The following is a 17,661-nucleotide window of genomic DNA, read 5'->3' on the forward strand; positions in this document are numbered from 1 at the left end:
CAGTAATTCCTTACCATAACTTAAGGTGGTGATGTGGAAACAAAAATTATTTTTAAAAAGATTTCCAGCCTTAATTTTAATTTTTTGTAAGAAAGAAAATGAACAGAAAACATTAAGAGAAAATGAACAGAAAACATTAGAAAATTTTGTTTCAATTTAGGGGTTTTTTCCCACTGTTCATGATTTGCCTCTTCCTTCTTATTTGAATTTGTTGTCTCGTTGTCTAGCTTTTGGATATTTTCATGCTTTTCCTCTGTTTTGGGTAGCACTGCTACTAATATTACAGAACTGTAATTGTTTAACTAAAGTCATATATTTTTTGTAAATAGTCATAATATTAGATTTTTCTGTTGAAATTTTCTAGTACTTCATTTCATACTAATATGAGATTTTTCTGTTGAAATTTTCTAGTACTTCATAACTTTCAATGCTAACTATTCAGAGGCTACCAAACAACTACTTTGATGTTACTGGAAGTCAGCTGTTTAGATGTTCTTATTTTAAAATATTTAACTTCAGTATCTTCCCAGTGTATTGCTGACAAGCAAAAATATTTCATTTTTATATGGCAAGATTGTATTATTTAACTTTGTCTGCATTCAGAATAAATATTTATACATTGAACACTGCACTACCTCCATCTCACTATTGATGATTTCAGCATTTCTCTTTATAGCTCTATAAAGGATTGCTAGGATTTCTTTGGTTGCAAAGCAAAACATACTTTCCTACATCTTTACCTCTCTGGTAAATGATTTTTCCAACAAAACTTTTCAAGTTCCTTTACCATCTAAATTTCTTCTCCTTTAAGGAAGCAACTCTACTTTTTTCTGTTTCTAAATGCCGGAGCTGCCAGCAGCTTAACATTTTTCTATCGTCTTAATTAATTTACTTTAGTTTTATTTCTGTTCGCTAATTGCACTCTGCCTCTACACTCGAAATGGTTTTTATAACCAACATGGTCCTCAATGACAGTGATGCCTAATAAAATGTTCTTAAGCAACTTCTGATTACTACTTACAATTTCCATTTAAATTTGTCCTCAAGTCTCTTTTGATTGTAATTTTTTTCACCTTTGGAAACTGTCTTTTACGCTTCTGTTTATTCATAACCACATTTTACATGTAGTTCTCTATATAGAAAATATCAAAATTCAAAATGTAAGACAAGCTAAATATAATACTTACACATACAATAATGAAGTCAAGCCAACACCAGGCATTTGTGAAATAACTGTGCAAACCATAAGCTACCCATTTCAGAAGCATCTCCATAAAAAAGATGTAGGTAAATATTTAATCAGCATACTCTAGGAGGATTTTCACTGTTTTTCTCTCCTGCAGGTGAATATCTTCAAATGCCTGGAATTTCAGAATTCAGTTTTAAAACAGTTCAGTAGTTTTATGGAAAATTATTTTAAAACTGCACAATAATACACAGTTTGGCTTATTATAACCTTTTCATATTAAATTATGGGCAATGACCACTTAGTTTTATACTTAGAAGTAAAAGCCTAAATTGTAAAATAAGCATAATCTCATTTTCAGGTTGGTTGAAAACCCACATACTTTCAGTTGTTTACACTCAACACTTCTTCAAAAAATATCTGATGAGGGTCAATTGTGGCTACAAAAATCTTGGCTTCCCAAGTTAGTGGATAATTTTGAAGTTGTTGGTCTAAAATTCTTCATAACAAAGCTTGAATTAAACACATTAACCACTGTCTTTCAGAAGTAGACCTTCCAAAGGAGTCATCTTTAGTCAGCCTGCAGAGTTGTAATACAGATATGAAAAAATATGACAAACGCCTTATCTGGAACTGTTCATTCCTGGCGATTCACATTTTTTCACCTAAACCTTGACATGATGTTGATGTCAGTAAGGGTTTAGGAAAATGTTTTCTTGATTGCTGTAGTTTATGTCATTGTTCGCTCGTGTTTAATATATTTGCTGCCTTGCTAATTTAAGTTTTTGATATTGCCAATCTATTCCCAATTCCTTTTAACACCTTGCATTATTTCCTCACCAAGCCTCTGGCAATGTCTTTATTCTTCCTTTCATCCATTTCTCCCCGACCTTATAGCTCCATCTCCACTTCATTTCTCTCTTGCTGCCAATATTTCTAATGATCTATCCATCCATTTTCACCACCATTATTTTCCCCTTACAAATCCATGTCTGTCATTACTTTTACTTAAAAGTTTTCTTACTTATGTAGATATATCACAAGCCACCCTGTACCATACGCTTTCCCACACCCTACGATTCCTAGATATAAATTACTCAATCTCTTCTTGTCTCTTTCTCTTTCACACTCTGTCTTAAGAGCTCAACATGTCTCTAGAGCACATCAGGCATTTAACAACTTCCCTTTCTCTTATCCTCATTCAAATCTGTGTCCCCTTCTCTGACATTGCCTCTGCAGTTGCTGACTTTCTGTTTTCTTTCTTGCCATGACATGAGTAAAAAAGTTGAAATGAGAAGTTTGAAAGTCTCTCCTCTCAAGAGGAATACACCATCTCACATCCTTGGGATGTCGGAACACAGTATCTTTATTCTATGAAAGAGCAAATGAAGCGTAGAGAGATCAATTCATTTGCCCAAAGTCACATGGCTGTAGTCTGTGACAAAGGTCAGGAACCAAACAGAGGGTGTCAAAACTTTAATCCATATCCAGTGTCAATCTACATCAGCTCTTCACTTAACAGCTCCTTACCTGACTGTGAAATCTCTTATTCTGTTATTATTTTTTAATAAGTTCATTAACAGTCAACACCCTCTAAGGAAATAGCAGGCTGTGTCACATGGGAGACTGACCCAGATGGTCCACAGGCCTTTGGTTCAGGGGAGCATGGTAGCAAAGACACCTCAACGGGTTTTGCAAGAATTAGCTCAGCTACAGCGGGCCTTAACAGTTATAAGTTATCACCAGTCACATTAAACCATTAAATGTTTCTTGCAGAAACACCTGCGTGCCTCTGCTATGTGTCTCCAGTACTCTGGGAGATGATGATTATTTAGGTATTATAGCAGACCTGATTTGCTCCCCTCTATTTATGACATGCTAAACCCGCTCTAAAAGGCCACTGATAAGAGGGAGCAGGAGCATAACCAGGTGTTTAGATCAAGTGAGACCTGAAACTCATGTAAAATCATTGCTGTGTTTCCGTTTTATATTCCCACTGAAAAAAACATGGGGCAGAGATGCTCCTATGTATAGTTACCAACAATCTGGTAAAACTTATGCACTCCTGCTCCGCAGTGTAAGAAAACAGTAATACTGTTTCTGGAGCTAAGTGGTCTTTGAAGCAATGGTCATTCAGTTGTGCTACAAGTAGGAGAAATGTCTACAGAGCAGAGCTGTCCCTGTGTCCACAGGACTAGCAATTTGACTGTGGGTAATTGAGAACTCCCGGCATTCATGTACATAAATCTATTTACCATTTCCTACCTTTTTTCTGAGCAAGTTTGATAATTAGCATCGTCTTTTTCACTGTTTAACCTTGGCTACCTTGATTTCCATCTACTAGTCAAATCACCTGTTCTCTACCATTCAAACTTCTAACTACTAACTCTTCCTTTGCTCTGAGCACTCACCACGTGCTTTTCTATGCATTCTTTCTATGATCACCATCTCATTTAATTTACTTTCAAAGCCATGGACATGCCTGACAGTATGGTATCCCTTCATTCTAGCTGGTTCAGGAAATTCCATATCAGCAAACATCTTTATAAACAAACAGAAAACAGACAAGTCCCTTTTTGCAAGAGGACAACAGTATCTTAGAAATGTGAAAGTTCTCAACACCACAATACATCTTTGATAAAAAGAAATCGTTATTGTTTTGTTATTTTGCATCTGGATACCAACTAGTTTTGTGTTCAACTTAGCCAGATCCTACAGTACATTAAATAATAACTCAGTTTCCTTCCTTACTTCAGTTTGGTTCCCCATGAGTACAGAGGAGCCCTCATGGGAATCCCAGGGAATTCCTTGGAGATTTTGCCACGGAAATTTTAAAGCAGACAGTTCAAATCTATGGTTCAGTGGACAACCTAAACTTAATGCACACGGAACAGATTTTATTTGGAAAATTCTGACATGTACAATATAGATCACTTTCACACTAGTTGGTTATGTTCCTTCTGCACTATGTAATGTTTTATTTAGTAAAATACTTTCAGTAGACTTAGTGAATATGTTTTCAAATCAAATAAAACTTCCCTTATTTTTCAGTAGAAATGGATATAATCAGAGTAGCAATGAAACATTAAGTCACCTACCAGTTTACAGCCACTTTTAGATTCTGATCATCTTAACGTTTGGATGATTTTAAATCTAAGTTTTTACTGAGCAATTAGTCTGCTTTGCAAATTTAGAAGTACTTTTATTTTTTTCAGTTTTCCTAAGTCATTTCAGACCCTGGTTTAGCCCCCTAATTAAGCACACAAGTGTGTGAAGAATTATGTTCCATGAAGAACTATGAAGAAGACTACGATTCCATATATTTAAATATCTTATCCAAGCTGGGGAGGGCCTTATAACTTCTAAGGGATACATTTATTATATTCCTGTCTCTCCCTGGGGGAAGGAATGTGAGAGTCGAAGAAATAAATTAAATATAATAATATGATTCTTTTCCTTTACTGACAACCATCAATTCAAAATTTGAGAAATTAAATTAAATTTACCAGTGCTGCGCTGCTCAATATTATCATAAAAATTATAAAATTTTCAAACCAGCTATGTTTAACTATTCTGTAGCAGGTTTTTCTAAATTTCCACCAAGTTCTGCCTGGAAACTTAGTGATATCCACTACACAACACGGGAAACATTCAACACAACCTGAAAAGAGAAAGAACAGCATATTGGTTCCACCGAAAATGTGGAGACATGGAATCTAAAAAGTGTAAGACATCTTAAAATGAGCTTCTACAGACTATACAAAGAATGTGCTGTTTTACCTATGGGGTGATGCTGTGGCTGAAATGATCTAAAGCTAAAGAAAAGACAAAATAATCTCTTTTAATAGAGCAACGCATACATGGAAAAAGCAAAGAAGCTTTTGTGCCCACAAGCCCTTCTGCAGAAAAAAAGCCATTACTTCCATCTAAAAAACTTGCTTATTTTATTTTCTGCATTTATTCTTTTTGTTTTGAACAGAGATATTACCTTACCAGTGGTTTAGTAAATTATTATTTCTACTGATTTTTTCACTTGATTGCACTGCAGAGACATTACAACTAGATTCTCTGTTCACTGTTTTGCACCAGAAACACACTTCGTCATTAATCTGTAAAGGCAGTAGGACTGAACCATGAGAGTCAAGGAGCCGTTCAGGCAATCACATAGGTGTCCACATTGGGATGAGCTGTACAGTCCTCTGAATTCCATTAGCTGTATTGACCGGATATTCATCCACTGTATTGGGAACTCAGACAAATTCAGCTGAAGTGCCATTTAAGATACCAGGTACCAACATACCTATCCTAACTGACCTCCAGCTGTCCCTTCAGAAGTGCTTTGAGTGCCTTTGCTTATATACAGATACCTACAGTCTGGTGCCTCAATATAAGAATGAATCACACCCCAAAGATGGCATTTTGCTACCTAAACACAGGTGTTTAGAACCATTTCAGGCCTCTCTGGATATTCTACAGCTTCTGTGACAGTTCTGTCAGCTTCATGCAGTTGTCTTGCACACTCTCAGGCATCTCATACGGTACTAAATGCCTGTGTTCAGGCATCCCAACCCTACTCCAGTTCTGTGCTGCCTTCAGGTGTATTTATTTGAGTTTTTATGTTTATAAACAAGTGTCTCAGGCAAACAGTTTCTGCCAATTTGGAAATGTTCCAAACTGATATCTTTGAATACCAGTTCATTTGGTATCATCGCAATACATAAAAGATTCTTACTTTCTGCAAAACAGTCCTTAGGCAGGTGCGACGTTTTAGGCTGGGAAAACATCTCCAGAAGAATAACTGGGTCCACAGTGCTGGCTTCAGAATAGCTACCAGCATCACATTTCTGCACGGGAGAAGGGCAAAGAGAATTTATTTGCTTTTCATTAATAAGGTTACCAGATTTAAAATAAATTAAACTTATCACCCCCCCCAAAAAAAAAAATCTGCAGCGTATAAATTATCTTAATGTTGCTGAGCTACCAAAATAAAATTACAAATAATAGGACAGAAAAGACTAATCCCTACTCTTTGCTTCCATGGCTTTAATTTAATAAGTTTCTTGGTTTCTTCTAGTCATCTACATTGGACTTGCAGGAAGGAAAATGTTTAGAAGAGATTAAATTATGCTACAACTTAACTTTAGAGAAAACTCTGATTTCTTCATGCCTATCCAATTCTTTTCTCATTTTCAGAGATACAAACCATGTCTCAAAAGGCTTGAAAACAGGAAGGCCTAGCAGGAAAGAAATGTACATATGGTCTACGCATCTCAAGGAATTGTAGTTACTGGTAGGTAACCTACACACCTACAAAACTAAAGACAATAAGGAAAACAAGTATAAAGAAAAAGGCATAAAGCAATCTATCAGCCATAAAGTGTAAGTGCCCTGTATGACATGGAAAGGGAAGGCACGAGGATAGGGATAAGAATGAGAAGCCAGAAGGGAGAACTGTCTCCGTTGACAGCCATGCTGCTCTACACCAACTGAAGGTCCTAGGGAATCTTCAGCATAGACAAAAATGCAATTATTTAAATTCATGGGAAATGTAATAGTTTTAATATTATTTTTTTATATAAATGTAATTAAATAATGTATAACAGACAAAACTTCTGGCAACTTTATCTAAAACCAGAAAATGCTAAAGTGGTTTGACTTTTGGAGGGAGTAATCCAGAAAGTTGCTGAACTTCCATTTAATTTTCTGGGTCATTGGAGGCAAGCCATGATTCTTTACCTTTTTTGATGTGGAACTGTACTGTATTAGAATAAGCTAAGTTTCTAGACCAGAAAAAGTACGGTTGTTTTGGGAACCGTTTCTAGAGAATACATTTTTGCATCCAAGGATGACAGCAAACAGAATTATCTGTAAAAATGAATAGTATGTATCAGATATGTTTAAAGGAAGTGTGTTTCTTGATTAATTTGTTTACTTATTTTGTACAAAATAATATATTGTTACACTGTTAGCCATGGCTGTTTATGAGAGACAAACCTCCATGCTTTAAACTATTATTACCTCTAGAGAGATATACCATCTTCACAGGGATTATACTTGCTACTCTTTGGAAAACTGCAGCTTGTCCTGTCATTGCTGAATGAGAGAACCGCTGTGAAAATTTTTATGTCTAGCATATTCCACAAGATGATAGAAGTTATAATTACCTCTTTTTGCTCTTTTTTTTGGTGTGTTTCTGAAAAACCACTTATAGTTTCAGAAGTCCCAGAAATCTGACTGAAGCTGCTTGAACTCTGGCGCCGCTCTCTATGTCTTAATCTGTCTCCCTGCATGAAATAATGCAAAACAGTTGATTTTCCACATGTTTCTTCCTGACAGTCATTCTTAAAAGTAAAAATTCTTTAACAGAATCTAAAGCATCCACAAAATTTAGCATGTTTGTCTTTTTACAGATAATTAAATGCCATCCCACAAAATTTAGCATGTTTGTCTTTTTACAGATAATTATATGACTAAAAGGCATGTAAAAGAATGGTTTCTTCTTCAATTTCAAATACTGTGGTCCAGTGGCTATACTGTGGAAATGTATCATTCCTCAAGATCTACATTTAGCCCACTGATGGATTCCTGCATCCAATTCACTAAGTTCTAATGAACTGGCTCAGCAGCAACCTTTGCAGCTGGACCCCAACAGTCTCATGTTTCTAGTTCCAGGCAGAAGAGCTAAGTGAATGGTTTCTTCTTCAATTTCAAATACTGTGGTCCAGTGGCTATACTGTGGAAATGTATCATTCCTCAAGATCTACATTTAGCCCACTGATGGATTCCTGCATCCAATTCACTAAGTTCTAATGAACTGGCTCAGCAGCAACCTTTGCAGCTGGACCCCAACAGTCTCATGTTTCTAGTTCCAGGCAGAAGAGCTAAGTGATCCCAACCAGCTCTCGGTCCTTTTGCCACTACAAATTTCAAGCAATACCAGATTCCACTGCAGAGGGAAAAGAATTTCTGCCATCAAATGCTTATGGACAACGTATTTCAAATAGCCACAGATGATTCTAAAGTGATCAGCAATTTCTGCTTCTTTGAGAACTTGTCCAAAGATATTCCACTGACGATGCCTCCTCTTATGACCAAAAACATAGAAAATGGATCCTACCAGTCCGCCTAGACACTGACCATGTGATAATCCATCCAAAAATAGCACCTGCTTTTGACATTTCTGCTGTGGCATAATACTAAGTAACTGCACTTTGAGCCCAAATACCTGTTCTGATTGATTTCAAATATGGTGATATCACAATAACAACACAACTGACACTCATAAAATACAATCTTTACCAAGCTAATCTAGGTACAGTATAGTCATCAAAGCCTGGTGTTCCACCTGAGCTTGCTGTTCACACATTTAGATGTGTTTTTTAGATGAGCTAAACCCCATATTACCACACGTTTACACCATCACTTTTACCTATGAAGAAAAAAAGCACAGTTGCAACATCTTAGAAAAGCTCATTCCTACTTGAATGTGGTAGCTGGAGAAATAAGCAGAAATTAATAAAAAGACTTAAATGAAAATCCTAAGCTACTTTCTGTAAGAGGCTTTCTATCTTGCTTTATGTGAAGAACCTGCAAAACAGCTCATTCTGCTGTTGTATGAGCCAGCTTCTATTGGTACTTCCTTTACTATGGGTCTGAGAAGGGTTAATATTTTTTTTGTTCACCTTCTGACAAAAGATTGCAGGGAAGGTATATCGGAGTCTGCTGCTTCTTATTACTACTGCCTGTGAATAGGGCAGGCTTCTAAAAGAAATTCACTTGAGGGCCTTGTGTGCTGAGCTGAGCTGAAACTACTACTGGATGTTTTGTACACAGCTGCGGTACTGTCAGTGGGCTAAAAGGTATCACCCTTACCTTCTATAGGCAAAAATAATTATACGGGAATAAGAATTTCAGAGGATGACCCAATGATTCTGAACTAAAATGCATTCATGCAGATAGATCATCATACTCAAACCCAGCATTCATATCCTTCTAAGCAATCACATCACGTATAATAAAAGTAACGATGCTGTCACAAACAGAATTTCATTAAGACACATCACCCTCCTCAAAGGAAAGTAATCGGGTAAAATTCCATTTTATTAAAAGTATAACACATCGTTCGAGAGAAGAAAAGAAAGCAAAAAAAGGAAAAAAAAAAATTAAGAAAGCAAAATGGGAGAAAACATGAAGTGCAAAAGTGGGCAACATACAAGCGATACAGACATGCAGCAAGGGACACTACGTAATGCAGTGAGGACACAAAGGGTTTAATTCCATTGCTTGCCCTAAACTGGTTAGTGTCTTTTAAGATACCCAGTGGTACCTAAGACATACACATGGCATAGTTAAATACAGCACAGGATCCACAGGAACTGACAGACACCTTTTTGGAGGTGCATTTAGAAGCCGTATGAGATAATCCAGCACCTCAAATGGCACTTGACATCTATGAGGTAAGTAGTATGTGGAATCTTGAGACTCAGATATCTAAATGGAGTAACCTAATTGTGGCTGATACCTAATGTCATCTGAGGTGTTTCTACATACCCCTGGCTTCCAGGTGCCAAAAAGAGTTCCTATAGCTCCTCCATCTTATTTGTCAGTCCCATGTGGACGTGACAGACACCTGAAGTATCTCAAATATCCCTAAATACCTATGTACAGGCAAATGAATTGCACCGTTATTGACTATCATGGCAGTATAAATGCCTCACTCACATGCAGAAATCTGTATTTAGGTATCTGTATTTAAGTGCCTAAGACTTGAGCTTAATCCTGCCCAACACAACAAAATCAGGAGATATAAAGGGGAGTCCAAAGTATCACAGAGGTGAATAGGGGATTAAAAAAACATTAAGAAATTATTTTTTTTAGGTGAAGCTTTTATTCGCATTCCCTTTGGATTCCATGCACTGAGAAGCAACATATAAGCAACACAAGAGGCCTGCCTTCCAAAAATTCCAGGTGCCATCTGTAAGGCAAAGGATACAAAAAGAAAGAATGCCTGTCTTGATCAAACTTCATTTAAGTAACTGACAGCAATAAATGGAAACAAAACAGACAGAAGCAGAGTTACGGCTATCAATGAGGAGAATGATGAAAAAGTGGATATTCAATGTCTTACTGAATATCTAAGACTATTTGGCAGCTCTTGCATTTTGAAGCTACTAGAAGAACAAAGAAAGTAAAATGGCAGAAATGACAGAAGCGATAACAACTTATTGTTGATTCTTCGAGATTATATTTACAGATGTGAGTTACAATAATTTTTCCAATATTCATATTCCTTACCTGTTTTCTGTATTCTATTCCTGTGCATACACTGTGGTCATCATCACCTTCATCGCTGTAAGTCTCTGCTACTGCAATGGGAACACAGGTACTATGACTGGTTAAAAATTCTTCGTATTTCCTTGTTATTGAGGAACTCTCTTCAGTATTGTAATACCCAATGTCAAAGCAACTGTTGTGTATATCCTTTCTGACATCTGTCATGGCATAGTTATTTTCCTCTATGTCTTTGGCAGAAATTGTCAACAACGTCTTCTTTTTGGCTGTTGTTTTGAGGCTTCGTTTCATTATTTTGCCACAATGATCCAAAATTTGTTTTTTCACAGACTGCAGGCCCTTGTGAATCCGTGCAATGGCAATCTGACATTTAGTAATTTGTCCAGTTTCCTCTTGTCCCATTGAGGAGTCAGTATTGAATGAACTCAGCAGCAAGGCAATGAATAGGTTGAGCACCTTAAAATAGTTAAAGTAAGTTGGAGACACTACTGCTAACAGAAAAGACATTTCAGAAAACCCTCCTTAGATAAAAAAAATCTCAATCTCGCTTTCATCAACCACTGCAATGAAATTATTTACTATTAAACTGGAATATTAATATAGTATGATATGGCTCCTTCTGGAAAGAAAGGCAGGAGAAAAAGAAAGGAAGTGAGAGTTTGGGTGTATCAAATATATTTTCACATGCTTTGATGTTCATAATGTATGAAGAGGTAGAGATGTTGAAAAACAGCTGGCAAAGATAAATTTTAATACCACCGCCGTCAAAAAGGATCTGGTATAGACCAATAAACTAAGCAGATGAAAAAGATTTTGTCTTCCAGTATATATATATTAGATCTAGTATAAGACACACAAACAAAATCTGGGCACTGTAAACTTTTGATAATACAAGGATAAGTTGGTAAGCATTAAAAGCACTAAACAGTTTAGTTATTTGATCCTAGCAACGCAAAAGATGAAGAAATTAGACACCAAATTATCAAAAGCACTGCACTTCTATACTCTGGGTAGAAGGAATAATTTTGTGTATTTTGCTTAACAGCTACCTCTTGTGTGAGAAAGAGAAAGACAGGGGAAAAGGAAAAAAAGACAAAAGAAAATACATATATTAAGTAACATCCAGAAAAGAGAATAATGTGAATACTCTTTAAATGATAAAGTTTGCCTCAGAAAAGAAAATGCCAGTGTAACTGGATGCATTCAGTAGGGACTGAAAAATAGCTTGAAACTCACCACCAGGTTTCCTATCACCAGGACTAGCAAGAAAATGGGAAGACATAGCCCTTTTCCAGCCACTTCCATACATTCCCACATGGTTTCAATCCATTCTCCACATAATATTCGGAATATAATCAGGAATGAATGACAAAAATCCTTCATATGCCAGCGCAAATTCTCATCGATGTTTATTTTAGAGTAATTTTTCTCATAATAATTGCCCAAAACCTGCCTTCCTACTACAGCAAAAATAAATACAGTGATAATCAAAACCAGAGTGAGGTTACCCAGAGCACCAACTGAGTTCAGAATTATTTTCATAAGAGTATTTAAGGCTGGCCAGGACTTTGCCAATTTGAAGATCCTGAGCTGTAAGTAAAACACAAGAGAAGAATGTGAGTGGCAAACACTGCAGATATAGCACAGCACACATAAAAAACAGACCCTGAATTTATCATGCTGTCTTTACTTCAGTAACACCATCATAATTTTTCCCCCAAAGAAAGGTTTTTAATGGTTCCAATCCAAAAGCACTTTGCTTAAGCTCAGATGGTTAATGTTACTGAGAACAGAGAACTGCCAAAGGAAGCTGCAAATTGTTTGTGCTGTTAGATACGAGCATGTGTAAGTCTATTAGTATTAATAGCAATAACAATAACAGTAGTAATAATCAAGTGGCTTATAGGTACTTGGACGAGGCTTATGAAATGACTGCATTTTGGACTAAATCAAATGTTATCAGACAAAAACTGAAAAAAGAATTTTTTCTACCTCTCGTCCAACAGACTTAAAAGATCTGAAAAGCCAGATGGGATCTATTCTATACACCCTCATGAGTAAAAAGGACATTTTTAGTCAAATTAGCATTCAGGGCTGTTAAAATCTCTCAGTCATGATACACAAGATGAAACAGAATTCAACTGAATTTCTAGGTGCGATGACTCTGAAAAGCTACGAAGAATTTTAGAAGTAATTAGTAAATTTAGCATTCTAAATACACAGTAAGGATGTAAGCAAAAAAGTAACATTATACATAGACATCTCAGAGCTGCTACTCCTCCTTTTCCCTAAGATGGAGGAAGGCCTTGAGGAGACCTCAAGGCCAAGTCTAAGCCTTGAGGAAAGCTATGTTATTTTACAAATCTCAACTCAAAAGGAAAAGCTGTGAAGGAACCTTTGCTATCCTTAAGCTCATGAAAACACTCAGATAATATCTTTTCCTAATTGAAGATCTGAAACGTAGTTAAGCAGCGCCACTGTACAGACCTAACAGGGAACCAGTGAACTCTCTGCTAGGTCAAATCTCCAAGGGGGCACACTGTGCCAGAGGATTTGTAGTATCCAATATACACAGTATAATAAACATATTGAATGTATTCTTTAACATTCATTTAATATTTGCTCTAATTAAACATTCATGTTGGCTTACGATGTACTAACAAAGAGAACTGATTTAACAGATTCATCAGTAATATAATTTGAGGGTATTTCACTGTAATATTTTACAAATCTATACAACACATGTACTTTTAAAAAACAGTAAAGAAAATAATTACCAGCCTGAATGATGACAGATTTTCTTTAAAGCTTATTAGGCCAATCATAACAACTATGCTATCAAAAATATTCCATTTTTGCTGAAAATAGTTGTAAGGATCTAGAGCGATGATTTTTAAGATCATTTCTGCTGTAAAAATCAGGGTGAAGATCTGGAAAGAGGAAAAAGAAATTCAGCAAAAAGTCACTGAAAAAGTATGTCTCCTTATGGGACTGTCCCGGTATAAATATGGGGTTATAACTCCATATTCACTCTAACATAGACCTAACTTACCTTGTCACTTATAAAAATCATTTGTTGGTAATTGTATGGCATGTCAGGGTGCTCCAGAGCCATGAATAAGGTATTCACGATAATGCAAACCATGATTAAGAGATCAACAAATGGATCCAAAATTACCAATTTCACCTTCTCTTTGACTCCTCTCCAGAATGGACAACAATTCCAAATTAGATACTTTTGAGCAAAATGTTTCAATATTAAAGAGCATTTCAGTTTTGACTCTTGCAGTTCTAAATGACAAAAAGGGAAAGAAACATACAAATAATCTTATGTGGAATTTCACAGTATGAAGAAAAAGACTATCAGTCATAGAAAGGACTGAAAAGAAAAATCAATCTCGTGAGCAGAATGGCATCATTGAAAAATATTGTTTCACTCATTCTACAAAAACTAATCACAAGCTATTTAAAGGTCACCATCAACAAATCTCATAATTATAGAAACAGGTGATATTACCGACCTCTTCATATGTTTATTACACTACTGAAGGATGATAAAGGATCTACATCAAGGAGAAATAACCTCACTGTCTCTGGAAAAACTGACAACTTGTTTTCTCTGAGTTGCATCTGCGCAGACACAGATGCAGCATGGGTTGAAAAAAAGTCCAGGATAAAATGAAGAAGGGTGTGCCCCATATCTCGGTGTCCATAGTTGAGGGTAGGGTTATGAGATAAGTCAACTTGGAAGGGACCTCAGGAGATCTCTAGTGCAATCTCCTTCTGAAAGCAGGGTCAGCCATGAAGTCAGAGACTGCATAACCTGTTCCTCTGTCTGACTGTCCTCATGGTAAAAACTTCTCCTTACACACAGTTTGAAGCTCTCTTCTTTCAGTTTATGTCTGTTGTCTCATCTTCCCACAGTGCACCACTGTGAAGGGCCTGGCTCCATCTTCTTGATAAGGTCTTCCTACACACTGGAAGGCTGATATTAACTTCCCCTCAAAACCTTCTCTCCAGGCTGAACCAGCCCAGCAGTGGGCAAGTGCTCCTGCCCCTGACTTGGTGGCCCTCTGCTGAACTCAATGTGTTTCTTGTACTGGGGAGCTTGGGGGGCAAACTGGGCATAGTATGTGGTCTATCAAGTGCTTAACAAAGGGGGTTAACCACTTTTCTCCTGGCTATGCTCCTTTAATATAGTCCAGGATACTGTTAGCCATCGCTGCTGCAGGGGCCTGTTGCCGGCTCACGCTCAGCTCACTGCCCACAAGGACCCACAGGGCCTTTCCTGCAGAGCTGCTTCCCAGCCAGCCAGCCAGTTCCCAGCCTGTATTGCTGCAAGAGGTTCTTCCAGATATGCAGAAGTTTACATTTGTTCTGGTTGAATTTTCATGAGGTTCCTGTTGGCCCATTCCTCCAGCCTAAGTCCCTCTAGCTGGCAGCTCTTACCTCCAGTGTAGCAAGTGGCTCCCCCCCAATTCTGTGTCATCTGCAAAATTTAAGAGCAAGCCCTCTGTTGCATCCTCCAGGTCACTTAGGACAAGACGTGTCCTAGGATACACCCTGTGGTACTCCACTTGTTTCCTGCCTCCAGGTGGATTACGACCTGTTCACCAGACACTTGAAGCCCAAACACCCAACCATTTTTTTTGTCCAGCTGGTTGTCCACCCTTGCAGACCCAACACCCTAACTTGGATGAAAAAATACCGTGGGAGACAGTGTTGAAAGCCTTGCTAAAGTCAAAGTAAATTAAAACATTGCTATCCCCCCAATCCACAAACCCCAGTCATTTTATTGTACAGGGCAATCAAGCTGGTCAGGTATGATTTACCCTTGGTTATTGCAAGTTACAGTTGCAGTTACGTGAGATATGAGAACACTTATTTTACTGAAATTTACATATGATTGCTGCATAGTTTCCCCTAGTGACTTTTAAAATAATGCTGACTGTTTGTGACATTTTGATCTCTTAGGTCAAGTTACACAATCACCATAGGAAAAACACTAAAGAATGACTTACGCAAATTATCTGTAATAACAGTGGCCGCACTCATTAACCTCTGTCTTCGAAAAGGATCATTAATAGAGTCCACTGACAATTCATAGGACAGCAGTACCTGCCTCTTTGGTTAGAAAGACAACAGAAGATAATATAACAAGGGAATATGAAGAAATGGCAATACAAAAACTATGTCCAGCTTAAGATAAATACGCCTTTTTAAATACACATTGTAATGAAGCCTTACCTTGCTGAAAGAATGTAAACCAAAACCATACAACAGTATCATGTGTTTACCTTTGAAGGCAAAGGACATTTCACAGAATAGACATACAAAATGAATTTATAATACAGTGCTAAAGTGTTCATTTTTCTATCTGTATTTTTTCAGAATATAAAAGACTCAATTAGACTATTCTAATCACATCCCAGTTACCAGTGCAACTTGTCCTTTCAGTCCTTTCTATGTTTGGTGTCTCAGAGGAAAGAAACCTAGAAAAATTTGTGTGCCAGCCTGACTAAAGTCCTCAGTCTTCTTGTTGAAATTCACGTCTGTTCAGAAGCATTCAGAGTTAGTGTTTTTAGAAAGGTTAAGAGTATTCATCAACACTGAACCAGTTACTGCTGCTCATCTATCTTTAGCTGAAGTAAATAACTGGTGATGAGAAGTCCTCTGACAAACTGAGATTTAAAATAGGGATACGCACTAGAGAAATAGTCCAATTCAAGGTTTTATAGAACTGATTATGTCCTACCAAAAAGTGTCTCTCTCACACGCTTTTTTCTCTTTGACTTAGCATCTTTAGCCTCTTTTTGTGATTAAAGTAGAGAGTACATTGTTTGAAGAGTCCTCAGTTGCAGCAGAGCTAGTACTACCAGTAGTTGCCATAACATGAAACAAACTGCTATGTTTGTTGCAGATGATATTTATTTGACTAAGGTAGAACTCTACATTGGAGCAGCTCACACTGCTTGGATCATGCTCTAGGCCCTCCTTTTTTTTTTTTTTTAACTATGAAATAACAACATTTGTTGGACAAAGTGAGAACTGTGATGTAGGGGAGTGAGAGGAAGGGAATGTACAGGTCGACTATGCATCTTGAAGAACCACCGTGATTGACAAATAGCTTCTCCTGCTGTCAAATGATCATCTGTAAGTATGTGTAAGACAGCATAAGACTACAACCAGGTTCTCACACAGTCACAATTACCTGGAGCTGGGTCTTGGAATTCTTCACGTAGATAGTGTAGAGGCATCCGTTAGCAAGCACAGCAATGTAGTTTAAACTCTGCAGAATATACTCTCGAAAAGTGGGTTCCACTTAACATTTCTCGTACCAGGTTCTAATGCAATCTACTATCTGTTTCCAAAAGTTCCTATACAGAGATATTCATAACTTTGCCATTCTCTGCACATAGAGAGGGGAAGGGACCTGGGGAAGGGTCTGAAAATGTTATTTCTGAAATGTAAAAATACAGATTGCTTTTGGCATCCAACCTGTGCAGATTTTGCAGCCTTGGAGAAGTAAAGTCTAGGAACTAAACCAAATTTATGTCCTGGCTCAGTCATCTCCTGCAACACAGTCACAGACTTAGAAGAAAAAAATTAAATAGGGATAATCAGCCATAAGAGGTGTTTTTTACACTTATAGAAGATATGACACCTGCTATGGAAAGACTTGGGTTTTTTTCTCCTCAGTAGGTATAATAATACACTAGCATGGACTGTGACAAAGTGTTCCCTTTAAGTACAGCAGAACCAAATTAGGTCACAAAATGGCATAATATTCTTAACACAGCAGGGGAAACGTTAATGACACTCTATAAGAAGCAAATACTATACTAAAGGAGATGACAGATGGCAGCTGCTACCAAGTGGATGATTTTGAGTCCTTCAGCTCAGACACAGAATTTAATATAGCTAGGATGACAGAATTTAGAAGAAATTCTGACCATGCTGACTGCCAGAATGAAAACCTAATCCATTTTAGCTAGGATGACATGTCTAATAAAAACTCCCCTACAAGGACACTTTTCGGAAGGAAAGAAGTTGGGCCGTTATTCCTTTAGCTCTGCTACTGGAAAGTTTCCATTTTCTATGAGATGGGTGGGAACAATTCTGATGTTCTCCCAGAAGCAAGAAAGAATCTGCCAAGAGATGGAACAGACTATCATGGGGGCAGA

General features: G+C 37.2%; 1 protein-coding gene across 1 annotated transcript in view; it reads right to left on the reverse strand.

Moving 5' to 3' along the window:
* Positions 1–1,187: 1,187 nt before the first annotated feature.
* LOC103896180 (sodium channel protein type 5 subunit alpha-like) overlaps positions 1,188–17,661 on the reverse strand; it is a gene marked incomplete at its 3' end in the record, with an annotated part of 51,864 nt that continues 35,390 nt past the window's right edge. The window contains 9 exon segments of the mRNA XM_019471178.1: positions 1,188–1,361; positions 4,693–4,847; positions 5,919–6,030; positions 7,351–7,470; positions 10,481–10,933; positions 11,714–12,067; positions 13,255–13,407; positions 13,530–13,768; positions 15,499–15,601. Coding sequence (XP_019326723.1) covers positions 1,188–1,361; positions 4,693–4,847; positions 5,919–6,030; positions 7,351–7,470; positions 10,481–10,933; positions 11,714–12,067; positions 13,255–13,407; positions 13,530–13,768; positions 15,499–15,601 — 1,863 coding nt within the window.

This window comes from Aptenodytes forsteri, unplaced genomic scaffold (genome assembly GCF_000699145.1).
Source record: "Aptenodytes forsteri isolate BGI_AS27 unplaced genomic scaffold, ASM69914v1 Scaffold80, whole genome shotgun sequence".
NCBI lineage: Eukaryota > Metazoa > Chordata > Aves > Sphenisciformes > Spheniscidae > Aptenodytes > Aptenodytes forsteri.